General features: G+C 43.9%; 1 protein-coding gene across 9 annotated transcripts in view; it reads right to left on the bottom strand.

Annotated features, from left to right (window-relative positions):
* ACACA (acetyl-CoA carboxylase alpha) overlaps positions 1-23212 on the bottom strand; it is a 322844-nt gene that overhangs the window by 31623 nt on the left and 268009 nt on the right. For all 9 annotated transcript variants that reach the window (XM_055130189.1, XM_004608595.2, XM_055130190.1 and 6 more), the window contains 5 exons: positions 13139-13282; positions 11973-12093; positions 7495-7591; positions 4093-4189; positions 2772-2907 (listed from right to left, as the gene is read on the bottom strand). In XM_055130189.1, the coding sequence (XP_054986164.1) occupies positions 2772-2907; positions 4093-4189; positions 7495-7591; positions 11973-12093; positions 13139-13282 (595 nt within the window). The remainder of the gene's footprint in view (positions 1-2771; positions 2908-4092; positions 4190-7494; positions 7592-11972; positions 12094-13138; positions 13283-23212) is intronic.

Raw genomic sequence — 23212 nt, 5'->3', positions numbered from 1 at the left:
TTGGATAGGGCAGGAGAACAGAGCAGGTAAGGCGCTTTCCCTATGCATAGCTGACCTGGATTCAACCCTCAGCATCTAGACCCCAACACCTTGCTTGGGCAGAATCAAGAGTAAGCCTGAACAAAGTCAGTGTGGCCCCAAAAGCAAACTTGAGATCGAGTGAAATCTGAAGGTATAATTAATTGAACTTCACATATGAATGAAAGAGATTTCAATCTCCACCCATCAAAAGCCCATCTAAACACAGTATCATGTTATCTGAACACAGTGATAGCCTATATGTACTTTATACTTTAGTTATTATGACTTTATTATTCTGCTCAAGATATTTTTCTTTACTTAGGCAATGCCTATTTTTTGTTTGTTTTTTGGACTACACCTGGTAATGCTCAGGCATCGCTCCTGCTTCTGTGCCCAGAGATTACTCCCAGGGCACTCTGGGGACCACATGGGGTGCTGGAAATTGAACCCATGTCAGACATGTGCAAGCAAGCTCCCTGCCCACTGTACTATCTCTCTGGCTCTGTTTTTGATTTATTTTTTACTCTTCTCTGAAGCAGCTAGCAAGTTTCCTGTACACAGGAACTCAACAAAAATGCACAGGATTCTACATGGTGAATCAATAAAAGAATTTAAAAAAATGCACAGGATTGTCTTATTTATTTTTGTTTTGGTTTTTAGGCCACATCTGGCAATGTTTAGGGGTTGCTCCTTGCTGCTAAGGGAACCATATGGGATGCTGGATATCAAACCTAGGTCAGCTCCATGCCAGACAAATGCCCTTCCCACTGTGTTATCTCTGCAACCCCATGGATTTACTTGTTTACTATACTTTCAATATCACATGGCATTTTCACTCATTACCTTGATCAAAAAAGAATTCACCTTGATCGTTTAAAAGAATATACAAACATTAGTTGCATGCATAGTCCAAATTTCCTGCCTGAAATATAAAACTGGGGGCTTGAGTAAGTACAGTGAGTAGGGCATTTGCCTTGCATGTTGCAACGGGGGATCGATCCCTGGCATCCATGTGGTCCCCCAAGCAGTGCCAGGAGTAATTCCTGAATGCAGAGCCAGAAGTAACCCCTGGGCATTGACAGATATGATCCAAAACCAAAAAACAACCAAATAAACAAAAATTGGAAGTTCTTTTTTTCTTTTTTTTTGCTTTTTGGGTCACACCCAGCAATGCTCAGGGGTTACTCCTGGCTTTGCACTCAAGAATTACTCCTGGCAGTGCTTGGGGGACCATATGGGATGCCGGGGATAGAACCCAGGTCGGCCACGTGCAAGGCAACAAACGCCCTACCCGCTGTGCTATCGCTCCGCCCCCCCCCCAAAAAAAAAAAATTGGAAGTTCTTATTTAAAATAAAATGCACCCTTCTAGTTTCCAAATAAAAGCTCTGGCTTGAGAGACAGTACTGACACTTGCTTTGAACATAGATGACCTAGGTTTGATCCTCAGCATCATATAAGCATATGGTCTCCTGGGCACTGCCAGAAGTGACCTTTGAGCAGGGCTAGGACCCATGGGCACAGATGGGTCTGACTGCCAAAGAGCCCAAACAAAAACAGAAATAAAAGGCCATACAGGGTTTTTCCTAGCCAGGTATGTGCAAGGTGTTGGCAGAAGCCTTATTCTCTCTATACAAAGCCAACCATCTATAAAAAGGCATTCCTTCCCTCAGCTGGGCATGCTCCTGCCCCCAGCCCTATGGAGAGCTTATTCTTTCACAGTTTATGTCTTTAGCACTCAGCACTTATTCCAGTGTATCAACTCCTCTCTCCTGTCCCTCTGACCCATTCCACTACTCCAGAACCCCAAGTTCTCCTGCAGTGCCTAAAGCTGACACTCATTAGCACACTCAACTCTTCCATGAGTCTGGCCCCTCAACACAGACCCTCCCTCCTGTGAAAGGTAAAGTGTTGTTTCCTCTGGCTTTCCCTGAGCTGGCAGCAGCGGTTCTGTACTCTCAGGAGTCTTAGGAAATGGTGACACGGGCTGCCCAATCACTCAGCAACTCTCTTAGCACACGGAGCAGGAGCAATAATGGCCTAATATGCTAGAGCCACAGGCCCAGGGTTGTTTTTGGATAAATACAACACATCTCAAATTACTACAAAGCACAGCCTCTGGGCCAGAGTTTGTTTGCTTTCTTCTGGTGAAGGTTAATTTCGGTATCTAGCCTAACCACCACAGAATGCTACAGGGGAACATTAGAAGAGTAAGCCCCAGAATATTCCTTTTGTTAAATACTCCCTTTCATAAATCCTGATTACACCACTACTCTCGTTGAAAGGGGGTTATCTTACTGCTTTTAAGAAGAACTAGCATCATTGTCCTGGCTTCCTGAGGCAACGTTAAGCCACATCTAAGGGTAATGCTAGCACAATCACCTTTCCCTCCATCATTTACCTGTGGAAGCATCTCACCTCAAGTGTGCTGAAGTTCTGTATGTATCTATAAAACAGACTGAATTTTCCCTTTTAAGTCGAACCTTATGAAGTACATCAGAGGAAGCAGAATATCCTTGAAGCCTAGGGTAAGGGGCTGTCAGGGCTTCCACAGAAACTACCCAGTAGAGGGGCCCAGGGTGATGGTATAATTGGAGCTGTGTTTTACAAGTGGGAGGCCCAGGTTTGATCCCAGCACTACACAGTCCCCAGAGCACTGAGCCCAAAGTAGCTTTGGAGTACCAGCAGGTATAATCCCAAAACCCTCCCTCAAATTAATGGTATTTCTCCAGTCCAGCACCAAGCCACTCACCTTTCATTCCACCAGAGAAGCCCCTCCAGTTAGCAAAGACCATCAAAGGTAGCCCTTCACGGTTGAAGTCCTTGATAGCTTGAAATGTCTTAAATGCAGAGTCTGGGAACCAAACTTGACCAGCCTGCTGGATTATCTATTGGGGAAGTCAAAAAAGAAAGATATAATTAACAGATTGAGGGGTAAAATCTCACCCAGATGAACAAGGTTTTACTAATTAAAAAAAAAAAATTCTCAGGGCTGGAGTGATAGCACAGTGGGTAGAGTGTCTGCCTTGCATGCAGCTGACCCGGGTTCGATTCCCAGCATCCCATATGGTCCCCTGAGCACCAACAGGAGTGGTTCCTGAGTGCAGAGCCAGGAGTAACCCCTGTGCATCACCAGGTGTAACCCAAAAAGCAGAAAAAAAAATTCTCTAAATCAAATTAAACAAACAAAATCAAAACCCACTATACAGAGAGATCATCTCTGAAGTTAAAACAGTATTTAACAAATACATCTCCTTTTAAATCCTGATCATCATGTCACGATCTAGTGGAAAGGAGGATACCTTACTTTATTTGGGTTTTTGTTTTGTTTTTAGGCCACATCAGACTGTGCTCAAGGTTTATTCCTGGCTCTATGTTCAAGAATAACTTCTGGTGAGCTCAAGGGACCATAAGTAGTGTTGAACCCTAGCCCGCCGCATCCAAGGCAAGCATTCTGGGCTTCCTAGGGCAACATTAAGCCATGACAACACCCTTCTTCAAAAGCAAACCAGCTGCAATGGTATCAAAGACTTTTTACTTCTGTGCTTGCCCAGCTTTCATTAATCAACGGGACACTTGATATGACATGGATGCTATTGAGTAACCTTTTCCCTGATCTCCTGCATCCCTCTTTTAAAAATTTTTTTGGATCTTATCAAGATGAAAAACAGAATCCACCTTTTAAAAAGGATGGGCTGCAGTGTTCAGACTGGGGAAGGGAATACGTCCTTATCAGTTTCATGTGTGTGCTCAGAAAACCTGCAAGTGGCATAGTCTTAACTGCCATTCTGAAGCCCACCTCCCTGCCAAAGTCAGGGGCTTTCTGCTTTTTCATGTCAACAAAACAACCAACTCCCTACTTAATCATTTCAGGCAGAAGTTAGCTTGTAGTCCACTTAGAGTTGTTTTAAAAGTGAGCACAGAATGGTCTGATATCCTTCAAAACTGCCAACTGCCCACCCTCTCTAAAATGGGTGGTCTGCAAAGTGGTTGGTTTCCAAGGTATCCCCAGGCCCTGCAGAAGAGAGACACAACCCTGAGCAGTGACACACAGGGGACCTGAGGTGATCTACCTTCGCTTCAGAATCCAGGTTTGCAGGATCAGCTGGAATACTGAGCTCCACAGTTCGAGTTTCTACAGCAACTACTCCCACAGGTATTCCTCCTAGCCTGATTTAAAAAAAGAACACAAAAGCCACCGATGTATGTCAAGTTGAAGCAAGTCATTTCTTTTCCAGCCCCAATCAAAACAGTGGGGTCTGAGAGTGGTGCTGAAACAAATACAGAGCTGGAGAATTTGACTCTTCTGGGGCTAAAATGTGAGTCTACTGAGTTGGCAAAAACAAAGACCAAGAACTTTGTAAATACAGTAGGAAATGACCCTCCCCACCACAAGGTAAGTCCAAATAAAGAGGAACCTCTATATTCAGACCCAATAACCTTGCATGCATGTATGTATACTCCCAAGTCTGTGGCTGCCAAATGAAACTTCTCAGTTCTCTCCAGAGCCATCACTTTAGTGACGATGGAAGGATATGTTCTGAACAGCAGCAGAAACCTGAAACCTATAGTAACTGTTTGTTAATGGCTGCTGGTGTTGCTGGAACAGAGCTATAGTTTATAGGGATAATGAGAAACAGAAGCAGGCCTGGGTGATAGTTCTACATGTCCCAAACCCCAGTTTGATCCCCAGCAGGGTGTTGTCTCCTGAGTATAATCAGGTGTGGCCCTGGTAGTCCCTGACACTACAGGGCCGGAGCAGGGCACATTTTTGGGCCCTGGCATTGAATCATATAGCCCAGTAGGCCAAGTGTCACAAGGAGTGGTCCCTGGGTTCCCTGAATAGTGCAGGGGCCACCCACCCTCTCCTCTGCCCCAATGGGACAAATATAGGAAAGTGGTTGAATAATTCCTTAGCAATCTCTTTCATTGAAAAATATCAATGGGCCAAGAATAAATTTTAATAATAATTTTGATTTACAATGGAAGTATATCTCCAACCTACATCAATTTAAAAAATGTTCAGGAGCTCAAGGCTTCCATACTATACTCTCTATTGGTCCCATGTTGGTCCTAATAAGGATGTCCTAAAAACACCAGAAAAGAGAGACAGAGAAGAGAAAGAGAGAGGAGAAAGGTTGGATAGGATGGAGGGAGTGAGAGGAAGAGGGAGGGCAACAAAGACAGAGACAGGCAATATAAAGGATTTGGCCTTATTCTGGAAAATACAATTTAATCTTCACTTTCTCAGCCAAATTACTTAGGGTTGGGCTGGGATGGGCTACAGTCTCACATTCCCCATAGTATCTCCATAACAAACTTTTCCATGAAGAATGGTCTTGGGCTGTTACATTGGTTACTGGAAATGGAGGCCCGAGAGGGTCTGAGTGGGGACCACCCACCCCTTTGTCACTTGCCTGCATTGAATCAGAATCAAAAGCCCTCTAGACAACCAGACAACGAGCAGGAGGTACACAGGAGGGTTCAGAAATATTTCTGTTCACAATGATTAACAATCCAGCTGGAAACTTGTAATTGCAAAAGCCACCCTAAATCGGTAACTTATAACTTATATATTAGGGCCCATGTGACCTAATAAAGAACATCTTTATCCGAGTATTACAGTTATTTATTGAACTTGAAAACAGCTCAGAACAACTTCTGTTTTCTATTATACTTCATATAAATTTTATCAGGCTAGCACATGAAGATGCTACATCTTGTTTTATAGTGTGTCCCTGGACAAGGTGCCATGGAATAATAAAAGACAATTTACAGCCAATAGCACACATATTCCAAACATACATACCAAAGATGAGTTTTGGCAGCACTTACAGTAACAATCCCAGAAGAATACATTTATATTTATTTCTCGAAGTGCCACTGCTTTTGAAAGAAGGTAGCTCCATTTGTGTTTTATATACTGGTGAGTGTGTGTATGTGTTTGGAGTAAGAAGCCCAGAACTCATCAGATGAAAAGAAAGGAAGAAGTCAGTGAGTGTTACAACAAACAATGGCAGAGCTACCCAAAGCCAAGCTTGACTGATCTTGGTCACAGAACAATCTCTATGATCTTGGTCACAGAAAAATCTCTATTCTTCCAGTTTTAAGTGTAACAAATTATTCTCTTTTTTCCCCATGGGACGATCTTAAAGATCTAAACAAAGGTTTGGATTTTGGAGGCTTAAAATCTGTACGTGCATACATGAGTATAAGCACACACACACACCTGTGTTTGTGTTTGTGCGTGTGTTTCAAAAGAAAAATACTGCAGCAGGATAGACAAATTCTCAAAAGAGTTGGTTCTAGAATGACTGAAGGCCTATACGTATGTAATAAAGCCATAGACCCTGTGGTGGGAGGGCTCTCTTTCTCCAGAACACCCCCACCCCACCATCCAGTGAGAACTTGATTAGACTGAACAATAATTGTCACTGGAACCTGGCAGCCTTTGGTGAGGCAAGAGAAAATGGGAGCTAGCCTCTGAGCGCTTGTCTGGGATCGCTCTAGTCCAGACTCCCTTCCAGAATCTCAGCAGCAGATCTCGTCTGCGGGCCTGACCATCTGATGGATCCCCACCACTGGCCGTGTGAGGCATGCTGACCCGTGGTAGGCAGAGAACCACAAAGCCCAGAATTATTTTCAAAGCTAGAATCTAAATCTCAACCCAACGTGGCATGTTTGAGAATCTTGAGCAGGTGCCACTTTTCACCAAGATAAGGAAAACTGATTGCCCCCGAGAGGAAGGTGAGCTCCAGATGTGGGTCCCTGGGGCAGCCCGTCTCTGCAGTGCACAGAGAGATTAAGATCAGCGTTGGCAGGTGCTCGTTATAGGGAGCGCTACAGATTATTTCGTGCAGAGCTGGCTGTTGAGTGAAGCACTTCTTAGAGAGGGTATTAAAATTTAATAGAAACTTCAATTTCCCACTTGAAAAATACAGGTATCCAGGCAACCTATTCTAGCTTCTTTTACTCACTCCTGTTTCAGGTCAACCTTTCCTCCCCCAATTCAAATCTGATGATAAACCAATATAGTATATTTGTGACCTAAGTAATCTGGATGCCACAAAGGAAGGAACTTCTCTCCGGAGACACAGAGCTGGTGACTAGGAATTGCTTGTCCCTCTACTCCTGGAGAGAAAGTCTTTTCAGGGAGGTGGGGGCAGGGTCACTGGTGGGCTATGACGATTGGAGTTGGACTTTACAGCCCCCGAAGAGCTTTTCTTTCAGCATTATAAAAAAGAAATGTTGTCGAGCCCAGATTTCAGACTCAATGCATCAGTGGAGTCATTCACTGAATGAAAACTGGGAATCAGCACTGTAGTTATGCTGCCTTAGGCATGACGATGACCCAATAGGCTTACAAAGTTTCCACCAAGAGATCACTATTGGTAGGAAGCTGGACAGCCATGGCCCTTCCTGTCCTTGTTTTCGGTCGGGCAGGAAAAGAGCTTTCAAAACAAAAGAACTCTTACCTGGCTCTGCCCACTACCACGGTCTGGGCCCAGGGTTGCATGATCTCTGAGAAAGAGCCGTAGTCAAAAAATCCACTCAGCCACTGACCTTTTTGAGCTACAGGAGGAGAAGAAAGAAAACGAAGAGTATGAAGACAGTTAATCCACTGAAAATTCACTGGCACAGACAAATCTAAGGTTGCATTTGGAGGATTATTTTGGGGTGGTAGCGGTGGGGAGTTTGTTGGTTTTAACCATATTATAATAGATGAAAGCATTAGGCAGCTGAATGTTCATCCGCCTTCAGACATCACCCCCTATTTCATTTGCTAGCCTGTATGAGAAGAATCATTTATCAGCAAAAGCATCATTTATTGTTAAACGATGGGGTTCAGCTAGCAGAGAGAGAGTTTGCATGCTTTTAAATAAATAACTTGGCTTTTTTTTTTTTCAGAACAACACAAACATTTGTCAAAAGGCAGCCAAGTCATTAAAGATGTTTTCAAAATGTCTATTTCTATTTTAAGACTTAGCTTACAATTTTACTTGATTCCCTGATTTCCTTTCAATGGAAAGTTGAAGACAAATGGTAAGTATTAATGATTAGAAGAAAGCCAAGTTTGAAGAAAAGGGTCTCAGTATCTCTACTAGAAAAGCAACAAGCCAGATCCACTTTACTTGCAACATAAAAAGTATATTCTGGGGCCAGAATGATAGTATAGTGGATAGGGCATTTGCCTTGCATGTGGCCGACCTATTTTTAATGTCTGGGATTCTATGGTCCCCTGAGTGCTGCTAGGAGTGATTCCTCAATGCAGAGGCAGGAGTAAGCCCTGAACATCACCAGATGTGGCCCCAAAACAACAACAACAAAATAATACCAAAAAGGTATATTCTTTCTACAGAAAAGGGCCATGCCCAGATATTCTCTTTAGAGAGTGAAAAATGTAACAGCTGAGATGCAGACATTTTATTAATTTTCCTCACACAGAGAATTTCCTTCACTGGGAAAAGAGTGAAGAAAATTCTCCAACATCTAAATTTAAGGAATAAAGCACTTCTATTCACAGGCATCCATGTTTGACCAAGGCCCCACAAAAGCTTCTGCAAACAACTGTTTCCTAGCTCTGCCCTCTCAGCTCACGGTTTCTCAGGGATTCTTCTAATTTGAACATGGGCCCTCCGCCCCCTAAAAGTCCAAGTCCAAAACCAATTAAAAGTGGAGATCCGAGCAAGCTAACCTTTGCTGACTTAAACAGGATGGAGAGTGTTTTATCAAGACTAAACTTGTAATTACTGTGTTCTACATTCCCTGCCTCTATGGCCCCAGTGTAAAATGTGATCATCCGTTTCAAAATTATCTCTCTATCGTGAACTCAAAGCCGATCGTTTAGATTCTGGTCTCGTGTTGGGCGTCAGTTTGAAGAATATCACAGCACTATCTCCTTTAATAAATGACTTTAACTTTTCACCTAGAAGATATCTGCTTTAACTTATCACAGGGAATCATCTGCTTTCTTTAACGCTCCCACTAAATTAAAATCTGAAGTCACTCGATTTGGGAGCGAGCGTTAGCTACACATAGACAGCAGGATGAATTGCTAGGGAGTCGATGAAAAAATATTATCCCAAAACAGAAAACTTAGTTTATCACAATTTCATTTTATTTAGCGGATCTCATTAATAATGGCCAGGATAATACCCACCTACACACAGAGATCAGCTCACTCCATAACACACAGAGATCAGCTCAAATTTTGATGAAGGGACCAAACCAAACTGCTTGAGCACATGAAGATTCTGAAATCTTAACTTTATTCTTACTTCAACAACAATGATTTGGAGGCTCTACAATTCATTTCAAACTGGGAATATATTCTTCTTTCAAAATCTTCTTCCCTTGCTTTCGCTGCATGTGGTGGATCAGGGTTAGATCCCTGGCACCCCATACAGTCCCCTGAGTACCCCAGGAGTTATTCCTCAGCAAAGAGCCAGGAGTAAGCCCAGAGCACTGCCAGGTATGACCCTCAAAACAACAACAAAAAAATTAAATAACAAAATCCTCCTGTCTTGTCTGTTGACTAAAGGTGGGAAGCCACTGATCAGTATGGCTATGTAAGGGTTTTTTCTTGTTTTAATTTTTTTAAGTTTTATTTAGTCACTAAGTTACAAAGGAATTCAGGATTGAATTTCAGAAATGTAATGCATCAACACCAGTCCCTTCACCAGTGTCCATAAGTGGGTTTTTACCCAAAAAAGCAGATCATGTTCAGTTCAGACAGAGAAGTTAAAAACCAGTTTGTAATATGACTCTTCATATATTTAAGGAAAACTTTGAATCTTATTTGAATTCTCCCCAATAATTCTGGATTTGAGAACTAGCCAGTATTTTTATCACAATAACTCTAAATCATAATTGTGGTATAGAAATGAATGATAGGGAGACGACGACTATGGTGATTTTCATATTTACATAAGAAAAACTACTTTGTATTATTAAGAGTAACAAGAAGGGCTTTGAGAGATAGTACAGCGGAGTACAGTGGGTAGGGCTTGCAAGTGGCCAACCTGGGTTCAATCCCCAGCACCCCATATAGTCCCACAAGCACTGCGGGAGTAATTCCTAGTGCAAAGTCAGGAGTGAGCCCTGAGAAATGCTGGGTGTGGCCCCCAAACAAACAAACAAACAAACAACAACAACAACAGATTAAAAAGAAAGGGCACTAAAGACAATGGTTAAAAATTTATTAAGGGGCTGGAGCAATAGCACAGTGGGTAGGGCGTTTCCCAGCATCCCATATGGTCCCCTGAGCACTGCCAGGGGTAATTCCTGAGTGCAGAGCCAGGAGTAACCCCTGAGCATTGCCGGGTGTGACCCAAAAAGCAAAAAAAAAAAAAAAAAAAAATTAAATTAAAATCAAACATTTTGGGGTTAAGTTTTTTACACTATCTACAGTTTTCCTTCAGACTAATCCCAGCTCCTAATAGCTGTGGGACCTTGCATAAATCACTTAACTTCTCTGAGTTGTCAAACAGTACTTTCTTTGTGTTAGGAGAGAGAGTAAGCCCATAGAAGACAATGTAACTGAAGTGTTTTACGGTCCCACATGGTTCAGAGTGGGTGCCGCAAAGGTTTATTAAGAATTCCTTATGAAAGTTCTTTGTTTTTCAGTCACACTCGGTAGCACTCAGAAATCACGGCTGGCAGTGCTGGAGATCAAACCCAGGTTGGCCACAGGCAAGGCAAGTGCCCTCCCTGCTATACTATCTCTGGCCCCCTTATGAAAGATCAAAAAACCATTATTAATGAAGGTTTATTAATAAACAAAGGTTTATTAGTAATTTCGCGTGAAGACTTCTCCCCTCCCCCCACCTCACTCTTTTAAATGTAGGAGTACTGTTATTTATTCACCATTGATTAAGCTGATTGAATTGGGCATGAACTCCATAAGAAGAGCTCTCTTTCAGGGATGGGACCAATAGCATGGTGGGTACAATGTTTGCCTTGCATGTGGTATAGAAATTCTATCCGGTATTCTATCCCCGGCATCCATGTGGTCCCCGAGCACTGCCAGAAGTAATTCCTGAGTGCAGAGCCATGAGTAATCCCTGAGCATCATCAGTGTGACCAAAAAGCCAAAAAGAGTTCTCAAAAACAAAATCTCAATGACTAGAATTTAATAACTCACCTTCCATATTCCATTTGTTTACCTAGTCTGCCTTTGAAACAGTTGCATTTTATACACACACAAAAAAAACCAAGTTCTTCCTCAATGTTAAAAAAAAAATCAGATCAAAATCATATTTAAAAAATCTAGCAGGGAGGGGCTGGAGCAATAGCACAGCGGGTAGGGCATTTGCCTTGCACGCGGCCGACCCGGGTTCAAATCCCAGCATCCCATATGGTCCCCTGAGCACGGCCAGGGGTGGTTCCTGAGTGCAGAGCCAGGAGTAACCCCTGTGCATCGCCAGGTGTGACCCAAAAAGCAAAAAAAAAAAAAAAAAAAAAAAAAAAAAAAAATCTAGCAGGGAGAGTTGGAGCATCACAGAATAATTTCCTGGTAAGGAAACTTTGCTAAAGTAGTGAAATGAATTAACAAATGAGAATGTACATTTGTCCAACATGGATTTGCCTCTCTGGGAAAAATCAGCCTCATGATAGAGGTCTGGTCCTCCACTTCTAAGCTTCTGTAGCTTATGTCTAACAGTTTTAAACTCTCTGAATCCACTAAGTAAGAAGTACTCTAACAAAATAAACACAAGAAAAGTGTGTGATGGCTGACTTTTAAATCTCATTTCACTTATTTTTCACTTGTTGGTGAAGGATTTTCCACCTTCTTTTCTTCAGGGATGACACCCCCACCCAAGATTTCTCTTATCCCAATTTACTTAGCTCTGCTTTATTTGTTGCAGGCTATTGTGCAGGAATTGGTGAGGGACTGAAAGGAAGACTGAGACCTTGAGGGCCAGGGCACAAAGAATCTTCAGACACAACGTACTTGGGTGAGGACGGCCGGCTAGCATCCAGCGGGGATCATACGGGGCCTTTGTGGGAACAAACTCGATGATTCTATCAATTGGATCCTTGGAGTTCAGGAGAGGAACCGAACTGTGAACGCTCTAAAGAGAGAGACAGAGAGGGAGAGAGCACAGCACTCAGTGAACAACTGGCACTTCTGACAATTTAGCAACCATCACGGCCAAGGTGCCAGGGTAAGGACTGAGACCCATCTGAACTGGTCATTGGCCAGAAGCATCCAATCCCATGCCTGGCCCTGAGGGCCATGCACAAGCGCTCCCGGCATGTCCTGAAGCCTGGCACAAAGCTGCGCACTCACTCAGACTCTTGATTTCAGGGTCTGGTTTTCTGGAAAAATCCCCAATGGAACAGATGGCGATCACAGAGGAGCAAAGCCCAACGAGAAGGAAGCCTACCCATACTAGGATCTGAGCCCAGAGAGTGCATAAAGATTTCCACGGCTGGAACACCAGTCATGGGCCCAATCAATGGAATTCACTGGCACCCAAAAGGTGGAAGGCTTTAAGGAAAAAGGAAACTGAACAGGAAAGACAGCTCAACGGCTGGAGCACATGCTTGGCCTGTGAAATCCCAGAGTGCAATCCTTAGCATAGCACGGAGTCCCCTGGGTCTTACCAGAAGTGATTCCTGAGCACAGAGCCAGGAGTAAGCTTTGAGTACTGCTGGGTGTATTCTCAAAACCAAAATCAAACATGCTTTAAGGCTGGAGTGATAGTACAGTGGGTAGGGTGCTAGCCTTGCATGTAGCAGACCTGGCACCACATATGGTCCCCTTGAGCCCAGCAAGGAGTGATCTCTGAGCACAGAGCCAGGAGTAAGACCAAAGTGCTGCTGGGGTGAGGCTCAAAAGCAAACAAATAGCCCTCCTTCCCAAATACACCTGCAACAAAACAAAACATGTCCCCACTGGGACTGAAGAGCTGAACACATGCTTTACATGCAGGAGGCCAAAGTTCAAACCCCAGCACTATCAGGAAGGATCCCTAGGCAGTGAGTTGGGAATAGCCCCTGGGAATCAGGCCCACCCCTCCCTGCACCCACAAAAGAAAGGAAATGCCAAGCACAGAGGCAGTGAGAAGTGGGCTCTGTCAGTAGTGGGCTGTCAGCGCTGGGTCGAGGGCTCACCTTAGGCATATAAGACAGCCAGTGCAGGATTGTGAACACCCCCTCGAAGTCATCACAGACGGTGCTGTGGGTGACGCCATTGTTGTGCATGATCTGGATGCCCCCGAGCTGGTTATTGGAGGTATACACCTCCCGCCCAAGAACCTAGGAAGACAAGCAAGAGGAAAGATGAGCACTCGGGCAGGAAAAAAGGCAAAACAACTGTGAAAATGGCTCTCACCTCCACAGGACAGTCTCTAGAAAGGCTAGAGGCTGCTGTGGAAGGGGGTGCAGAGGGGGGCGCTATGGACCTTCATTCTGGAAACAAACAAACAAACAAACAACTGCAGACTTAGCCATTACAGATACTGCTGTAATCTAAAAACCAGCAACTCGCCCTCTCCCACAAAGACTTGAGGCATTCTTGGACCCTTAGTCGAAACTGCTGGGATAGGCGAGGCCTGGCATCCAGAGACCCAGGCGACTTCGACATCCCAAGCCTGGCAAAGCTGCTGTGCCAGAGGGGATGTGCCTGTTGCTTGACAATCTTTAGTTGACAAGTCACAGTTAAAGAAGTGCTGTGGGGTTTGCTTTCTCCTTCACATTTGGTTTTGAAAGCTGTTCCTCATGCATAAGCACTAAGCTGGTAAAACCCTGAAGCAACACGTGAGCCCTTGATGTGTGTTGGGTGCAGGGCAGGGGTTTACATCCAAGCCCACCTCTCCTCCATCCTTCTCTCCCAGAATCTTAGGAAATTTGGGGCCCTGGTTGTCAGTGGATCCCTGCAAGAGTGTAACCCTTGTGAGGTCCAAGCGTACCTGGCACTGGAAACCACCAAGTTTCCTTTAAAAAAGAGGGGGAAAAATATTCTTGCACTTATAAATTGCAGGCTTTCTTTTTCCCTTGAAGATTGGTTAATAATTTCTTCCAGGGAGGGAGGTTTTCTGACCCAGCAGATGGAAGCCGGGCGGCCTGATCACTGACTATTGCAAACTGCTGAGTGTGTAGTAATTGCCAGTCATCTGGGGGAGCCCTGGAGAGCTCTAAACAGTTGTAGCGCGCTTACTGTATTGTACCTTTCCCTTTTCCCCTCCCTGCCTCCTTTCGAAAATAACTACTACACGAAATTTTTTTCCTTACTAACTTTTATTTACTTCCAGTCTCTGGGGAGAAGCTAATAAACGAAAGAGCAGTGAATTCTGCCTCTTTACTCCCATTCTGCTCCTTCCTGTTAGGCATTTTGAGAGGTTCTTGCGCTTTGGATCAGGCCTGTGCATCAAGACCTTCCAAAGACTGAGGAACTTGGTGACCAAAGTGATGGCCTCCATGTGACCCACCTGGCTTCAGTTCTATTTAACTTCAACCAGGATGGGTGGAAGAGACTCCCTTGGAAGGAACAGGAAAAGTAAAATGAAATAAAAAATAAAAGTCAGGCAGTGCACAGAATGGGTCTTCGTGGGCAGCTCCGAGCTGGAAGAGCCCCCGGAACGGGGCAGACCTGGGGAGAGCCCAGCTGACACGGGCCTCCCCTCCTCCGAGCTGGCACTATAATCTCAGCCCAGGCACCGCGGCTCTTTTCTCATTCTCCTGCTGTCTCTTTCCATTTGCCCTCTCTCTGACTGATACACTGATCTCTCGGTCACTCGGCTTTCTGCTCCACTGCGTCCATATTACTAATAACACCTCCGCCACGGCCAGTTTACCTCATGAAGGCAGGAGCACATCATTACAAAATAAACTCATAACTTTGACATTCTAGCAAATACACGCCGTTTGTTATTTTTATGGCTTTAGTCTTTCTAACAGGCAGAGGGCGTTACATACCTGTTTCATTTATATCTCTAAGTGTGCGCACACATACACACACACACACACACACATGCATCAGGAAATAAAACAGAACGAAACACCCACCCACAACAAATACCCAAGGAGTCAGCTGGTGGGGGACCCGGGTGGAGGCAAGACCCCTGTCACTCATGCTCTGATCTGGCTCCGGTTTTATGGGCGTCATAAACCCGATGGCCCACAACTGGTCCTTCTGGGACAGCATCCCTCTCTGCCAGAAGTCGTTTGGTGCGATCAGCAGTATTTTTAATTATTAAAATAAAACTGTAAAGGGGGAAAAGGAGACACTGTTGACCCTGAATATGATATTCTCGATCTATGCCAGGAGCCAACAACCCTTTGCTGCCTCGAAGAGAGCGAGCTGTGGACATCTTTCTACTCATACACACATTTATTTTTCCCTCTATGAAATATTGTCTTTAGGATTTGATAAATGTTCAACCAGTTAGAATCTCACACCTCTCCAAAATTAGTCATCGACCAATCTCGGACAAAGGGGTGATGCAGACCAAGAACTGCTTGGCTGTTCAAATACACCTGCACCCAGCACTCTTCCTGCTCATCAGAGAAGCAAAGACCTCCCTTCCCCTGCAAACCAGGTTCTGTGCAGAGGACCCGCCACTTGCCCTTTCATTCCATACTCCTCCAAAGGATGTGAATTTGGAAGAAGCAAGAGCTGAATAACTTAGCATGTCCTGCCAGTACAAGCGGAAACCCAGTTCTGATGCTGTGGCATTGTTCTGAGAAGGCTACAGAGCAGCATTACCGTGTCATCTCCTCTGTGTTCCAAAAGAAACTTAGCCAGGATTTACTACACCAAGAACATTACTTTTGGGGTGAAGAAGTATTTGCCCCATGCAAAGGGTGACTAAGTTTGGAAATTCAATAGAAAAAGAAATTGTAAGACAAATTAACAGTATCCAAAGATCTCTCTTGAGTCAGCCCTACCTTAGGAGGCGGGGGAGGGGATGAAATGGATACAGAAATGAAAGCTGCTTCACTAACCACAAACAAATGTTGACAATCATAGCTACTTAACAATAGGTGGTGAAGAGAAAGCAGTCCCCTTGGTTCATCTTCAACGACTGTATGTTTGGAGCAAGCACCAGCAGAAAGAGGGCACACACAATGGCTCCTGATTTATAGGGGTCGTTGCTGACTCAAGTGGTTTTAATGATTTTAAAATACTTCACAACAAAAGCTCTGACTGAAGAAGCAGAAACTGGCCTAGGCCAAAAATCCATTCTGCCTAGCTCTGAAAGGCTCAAGCTGCGACAGTCATGCAAGCCCTGGCCAGCAGCTAGGAAGGCAAAGGGGAAACCTCCCCCGTAGGAAGAACCCCAGCGGCAGCTTGCAACGTTGCCCCGTTAGCCTTCTCCAGAAACCACCTGATCGGCAATTTCATGAAGCAGGTGAGCTTCATTCATCAGTCATCAGTTTTCCAATGTGAACACATGCATTTATAGGTAAGCTGTTTGCTGTGTTCTACTTCCCAAATTATTCTTTTCACATTTCATAGCTCATGATACCAACTTTCCATTCATCCTCCCAATAAGCACCAGTAATTATTTAGATCAGGGAGCTCTTTAAGCAAAGGTGACTTTCCTGAAGCCCCACTTAGCTGCAATGTCGCTCTTAGTGGAGACGTAGTATCACAGAATACTAGGAACAAGCACCATCTCGGGGCTTCTGCTGAAGAGTGCCCAGGCCAACAGAATCGACAGAGGGCTGCATCTGAAAGAGGATCTTCAATCTACTCGCTTTATAAACTCTCTAAGTGTCATCCAGAATTTCATCCAGTGCAAGCTGGTAGACCTGAGAATTAAGGGCACTGCTTAAAAGCGGTGATTAGCAGAGACACACAGTCTTTAGAAATTTTGAGATACATAAGAAGTACAAATGAAAGCAATCATACATACATGCTAACGCCTCTGCTGCTGTTGCCGCTTATCTAGAGACACTGCAGACAGCTCAGGTTTACCATAGCTGACAGGCAATGAAAACAGTCTAATATACCGCCTGCGCTCTCCCTTAAATCCCTTTTTGGAGATCAAGATAAACACGTTCTTCCTTTCCCCAGTGCTCAGACGCTTGACTGAAGTGGTGGAGCATTGTGAGGTTTTGTGCAAATGAAATCACTATGTAATACTGAAAGAGTGTAGTATTTACTTGTCAGGATATTTGTCAGCACAGGCATTGAGATTTCCAAGTTTCACAGATGCAACTTAGCTCAATTTTTATAAAATTGCTTTTGTCCTGGTATACACATTATGGTGGGGACCCTCAGACTCATAGGCGAATATCTGCAATCATGTGCTGAAGATGTGAAAAATAATGATGCATATCAATAGAATAAAAAATGAAATCTACTGCTGCTCTCCCTTTTATTCAGTCTTTCCCTCTTCAAAGAATTGGAGGTGGGGCAGGGCGATCTTCTAATTAAGAAGCAAAGAGCATGAAAATCCTCCTGCATCTAACTACATCAGCAGAGTCCTTGCTGTATTCTCTTATTAGGATATTTCCATTCTAAAGAGGATTTGAGGAGGGACTTTGTAAACTTCTGAGCAGTCATGTCACTGGCCTTTATCCATAATGCCAGATATTAAAGTCCCTCTGAGGGACCACAGTGACAGCTCTGCTTTGCCTGTGCTGGGATCTGAGTTTGAGTTTGAGCACCACATGGTTCCCTGAGCACTGCCAGGCCCTAGAAGCACGGCATCCTTGGACCTGGCCCATTTTTTTTTTTTTTGTTTTTGGGTCACACCTGGCGATGCACAGGGGTTACTCCTGGCTCTGCACTCAGGAATCACCCCTGGCGGTGCTCAGGGGACCATATGGGATGCTGGGATTTGAACCCGGGTCGGCCGCGTGCAAGGCAAACGCCCTACCCGCTATGCTATCACTCCAGCCCCTGGACCTGGCCCATTTTGACCAAGTATCTTGGAGTGTGGCCTGAGAACCTCCTGAGCACTGCCTAAGAGCCCCTCCCCACATCACCCAAATAATAAATCCACTCTGGGGTTAGTCAGGTTACTGATAAAGGCTTGGCTTAGACAGAAAGATAACTACAAGAAATAACATGTGGGGGCAGGGGCGTGTAGTTAGGACACAGAAGGGACCAGTATGACAATGAGAACTGGAAATGATTACTCTGGACAAGAACTGAGTGGTGAAAGGAGGTAAAGTGATACACATGATACCCTTTCAGTAACAGTATTGCAAACCATAGTGCCTAAAAGGAAAATCAGAGAGAAGAGAAGAGAAAAGAGAAGAGGAGAGGGAGAGAGAGAAAGAGAGAGAAGGAGGGAGGGAGGGAGGGAGGGAGGGAGGGAGGGAGGGAGGAAGGAAGGGAGAGAGAGAAGGAGAGAGAAGTGTCTGCCATAGAGGTAGGGGTGGGGCAGTGGGGTGGGTGGGAGGGAAACTGGGAACATTAGTGGCAGGAAATGTACACTGAGGAAGGAATGGGTGTTGGAACACCTTACAACTGAAACTCAATCATAAACAACTTTGTAACTGTATCACAGTGATACGGTGATTTGATTTTAAAAAAATGTGGAAGGAGGGAAATAGTGGTAAAACAGGGACAAAGGAGAGGAGGAAGGATGAGAGAAAGAGGAAAGAGAAAAAGATAAAACCCAATACCACCCACTCCATATGGTAACAACCTCCTCTTTGACCGAAGAGGCTGCATTTTTAAAAGCTGACAAATAATTCTATCTCCAATTAACAATATTAAGTGGTGCACTACATGTCACTGAGCAAATGTTTCTTCAGAAATATATCCGAGGTGAATGGAACAAAATCTATAGGGAAACAAGACCAGATCAAAGTAGTCAAAAGTATTCGGGGGTTCCAAAAGACAGTGTCTTCATGCACAAACCAATAGATCCAACTTCCTCTCCCAGCGTTCCTCAAGTACAGCCAGGAGTAATTCCTGCTGGAAGTGGTCTCCGAGTACCTCCAGTTATAGCCCCCACCAAACTAAAATCATCATCTTATCATCTCCATAAATGCTAAGTTATGAAGAGATCTGTTATGCTGATGAATAAATGAAGTAATGGAGCTGCATTATGAGGAAAAGAAAAGGTATTGAAAGAGTTTGAGATGCAGACCAGAAACAGAACTGAAGACCTCCATTTACTGAGTAGGTGCAATGGAGGAATGAATTAGGTGGCAAAAGGAAGACAGGATTTGAAAGTAGACTGTATAAGGAAGACAGACTCATTTTCAATATAAAGGGAGTATAACAGAGCCACATGACAGTTTAACTCATCACGCATGAGGGAAATGTATGAGGGAAACAGGCTTCCAAAGAGAAAACTGCCAAAAGATAATTATCTCAGCAACCCAGCAACTGTTCATTTAGCTACAAACTTGAAAGCAGTGACAATAAATTGCTTCAAATTTGAAAAAGGTTTGTTTCTGTTTTTTTGGGTCACACCTGGCAGTGCTCAGGGGACCATTTGGAGTTCAGGATCAAATCTAGGATTCCTGCATGCAAAGCAAGTACCCTAGCCAGGTCAGCTTTCTCCCTGGTCCTGGAAAAGCTTTTTGTAAAGTGCAGCTCATAAAGGTATAATTCATATACAGTAAAACTGCCCACTTGGAGGCAATTTTATAAATTCTTACAAACTTAGGGTGATTATACCACCATACTCAGGATGTAGTGTTCTCTCACTTGCTGTTTGTGTCTTATGTTTTGGGGCCATACCTGGCAGTGCTCAGGGATCACTTCTGGTGGGCTCGGGGGATCACTTGTGGTGCTAGGGAATCATCTGAGTGCATGTCCTACCCGCTGTGCTATCGTTCTGGCCCAAATGTATCCTTTCATTGGTAATCGGTCCCCTTCTCCCACCCCTGACAACTACTGTTTCGGCAGTCCAGTAATTTCCCGGATTGTCATAGAAGTGAAGCCCAACAGCAGGTGGTCTTTCAAGTCTCTTTCCCTTTAGTACCACAGACAGAGATACCCTCTGCTGTGGGTGTAGAAGTTCTGCCTTACTGCTGCTTAGTATTCCACTTTATGTGAGCACAACCTGATCATCTATTTGCCTGTTGGTGGACCTGGGCACTGAGGAAAGCATTCTATCACTAAGCAACTTTATCAGTCCTATTTTTATTTTTATAAAGGAGCTATATAGATATTCATGTGTAGGTTTTGGTATGGATATATATTTTCATTCTTTTAAGAGTATTTGCCTGACATCTTAAGTGTAAAATTTTTTATTTGGAAGGAGAAGCCAAGCCTTCCTATCAACTATTTACAAACAAAAGTTGCTCTATATTCTCACCAACATTTGTCATTTAAAATATATACATCACTGTATCACTGTCATCCCGTTGTTCGTTGATTTACTCGAGCGGGCACCAGTAACGTCTCTATTCCTCCCAGCCCTGAGATTTTAGCAGCCTCTCCTTACTCGTCTTTCCCAATGATTGGAGGCTCTTTCAGGGTCAGGGGAATGAGACCTATTGTTACTTTTTAAAAAATTTTTTAATTATTTTTTAAAATTGTTATTGTTTTTGGCATATAGAATATACCACGGGTAGCTTGCCAGGCTCTGCCCGTGTGGGTGGGATACTCTTGGTAGCTTGCCAGGCTCACTGAGAGGTGTATATATATATATATATACACACACACATATGTGTGTATGTATATATATGCATATATGTACATATATACGTATATGTGTGTATATATGTATATATATATTACTTTCTATGATTTGTTGCCTACTGTCTGAACTCCATCAAATATGGTGTGGTAATTATGAAAAATGGATAGGAAGTGTCTTATAATGAAGCAGCTGTGCAGTCCAGAAAGCGGCGTGGAGCATGGCGGTGGTTGGGTAGTGGAGATTGGCTGCTTGGGCTGGGTCCCCTGGGGTGGGGAGGGTTCTCACCCGCCCCCTCTGGGGTGCTCTGAGTGAAAACAGCCTGCTCTGCGAGGTCCCTCACGTAATGCTTCATGCCTCAGACTTGGTATCTTAGATGCCTCTCTTGATCCACTGCCAATGGCAAGGCAGTTCACAGACCGTCCCTGCCCGCAGGCAGACGCCAATATGGAAACAAATGCTTCAGCTCTCAGAATTTGCTTTTCTCTTGGACACCGAATCACATTCAGAGTCAAAGATAAAAGACTAGAGCCGCAAGAGTAGGAAAGACAGATTCTGTCTCTAACTTTGAACATGGTTTTACAGAAATAATTTCTACTTTTTAGCTTTATCTCATAAAGATTTGAAATCTTCAAAGTTTGCAAGCAGCCTCTTTAGTATGCATTTCTCATTACTCTTTACCATCTTGTACTTTGTAAGATTTTAAACACCAGACCAAGACACTTAGCTTTTATATTCATAATGCTTTCAACTTAAATTCACTGTAGAAATTGCAGTAAGTATCTTGAAACAATTATTCATAAGAATTATTTAGAGGGGCTGGAGCAACAGCACAGTGGGTAGGGTGTTTGCCTTGCATGCAGCCGACCCGGGTTCGATTACCAGCATCCCATATGGTCCCCTGAGGATGGCCAGGGGGTAACTCCTGAGTGCAGAGCCAGGAGTGACCCCTGTGCATCACCAGGTGTGACCCAAAAAGCAAAAAAAAAAAAAAAAAAAAAAAAAAAAAAAAAGAATTATTTAGAATATATTTTATAGTGGTTTTGTGAATCTTTATTTTTAATGGCTTATTGTTGATCTGCAGACTCTGCGCCAGGCTGTGTACCATAATACCTCCAAAAAATTATCTTTTAAAAAATATAATGCTAAATTTGGGAAAGTTGTTTTTCTAAAATAATTAATGCATATATATATATATATATATGAAATTAGAAAGATAGTATAGTGAGCAGAGTACTTGCTCTTCATGTGACTAACCCAAGTTCCATACCTGGCACTCAATATGGTACCCCAAGCACAACAAGGAATAATCCCCGAGCACTGCAGGGTGTGGACTTAAACTACTGGTACTAAAAAAAAATATATTATTTTCATGGGGCTAGAGAGACAGTAGAGCAGATAAGGTTTTGTCTTTCACATGGCCAACCTGGGTTGAACCCAGTACGCCATATAGTCCCCTGAGCTCTGCAAAGAAAGGTCCTTGAGTGCAAAACCAAGAATAAGTCTTGAGCACCGCCAAGTGTGGCCAAAATACCCCCATTTATTGTTTGTGTGTGTGCATACACACACATATATACACATACATCTATTTCATTATAGCTTATCTAAATTATGAATTTAATGTATTTCCCTAATGTCTGATAAGATTATTTGCATGTTTATTTACCACCCTTTCATCTTTTATGGCAAATATCTATACAAACTACTTGCCTTTTTCTGTTTGGATAAGTGATGAGGATTCTTCTATTTGTGGGGGCTGTTGGGCCATACACAGCAGTGCTGGAAGATACTTCTGCCTATATATATATATATATATATATATATATACACACACACACACACACACACACACACACACACACACACACACACACACACATATATGGTTTTCTTTTTTTTCTTTTTAGATAACACCCATGCTCAGGGGTTATTCCTGGCTCTACACTCAGGAATTACTCCTGGCGGTGCTTGGGGAACCATATGGGATGCCGCGGATTGAACCTGGGTGGGCCATGTGCAAGGCAAAAGCCCTACTGCTGTACTATTGCTTCGGCCCCTACTTCTGTCTACATTTAAGAGATTGTTCCCTATGCCTGAGGACCATGCAGTGCTGGGAACTGAACTCGGGTTAGCTGCATGCAAGGCAAACTCCTTAATCTCCTTAATCCCTATACTACTTCTTTAACCAGGATTATTTATACATTATAAACATCAGGCAGGGTCTCCTGCCCCTGTGCCTGGCTGTCTTCACCGGGGCCCTTGGAGCAGGGCAAGTTTGTTTCCCTCCCCGCCCTGAGCAGAGCCCCAGCAGCCGAAGACCTCCAGAACCCAACAACACCCATGCTCAAGGTCACTCTCCACATGCTCAGACGAGTCTCACACATGAAGCAACCAGCAGAGGAACCCAGGTGAGCAAGACCGGGGCTGAGATCTCCAAGCCTGCTTGGATCAGGACTGGGCTTCCTCCACCAAGATCCCCCATTTCCAGCAGCTAGGCAGTCACCCCCACAAACTGCCCCTGGTGCCATGTAATCCCATCAATGGCCAAGAGCCATAGACTATAAAATAAAGCTCCTGGAAGCACGCAGGGCTGCACGACCTCTTATTGTCTAGTTCTCCCTCTCGAAGAACC

Source organism: Sorex araneus, chromosome 3, assembly GCF_027595985.1.
Source record: "Sorex araneus isolate mSorAra2 chromosome 3, mSorAra2.pri, whole genome shotgun sequence".
NCBI lineage: Eukaryota > Metazoa > Chordata > Mammalia > Eulipotyphla > Soricidae > Sorex > Sorex araneus.
The sequence above is the reverse complement of the archived record's forward strand: the minus strand, read 5'-3'. Positions and strand labels throughout refer to the sequence as shown.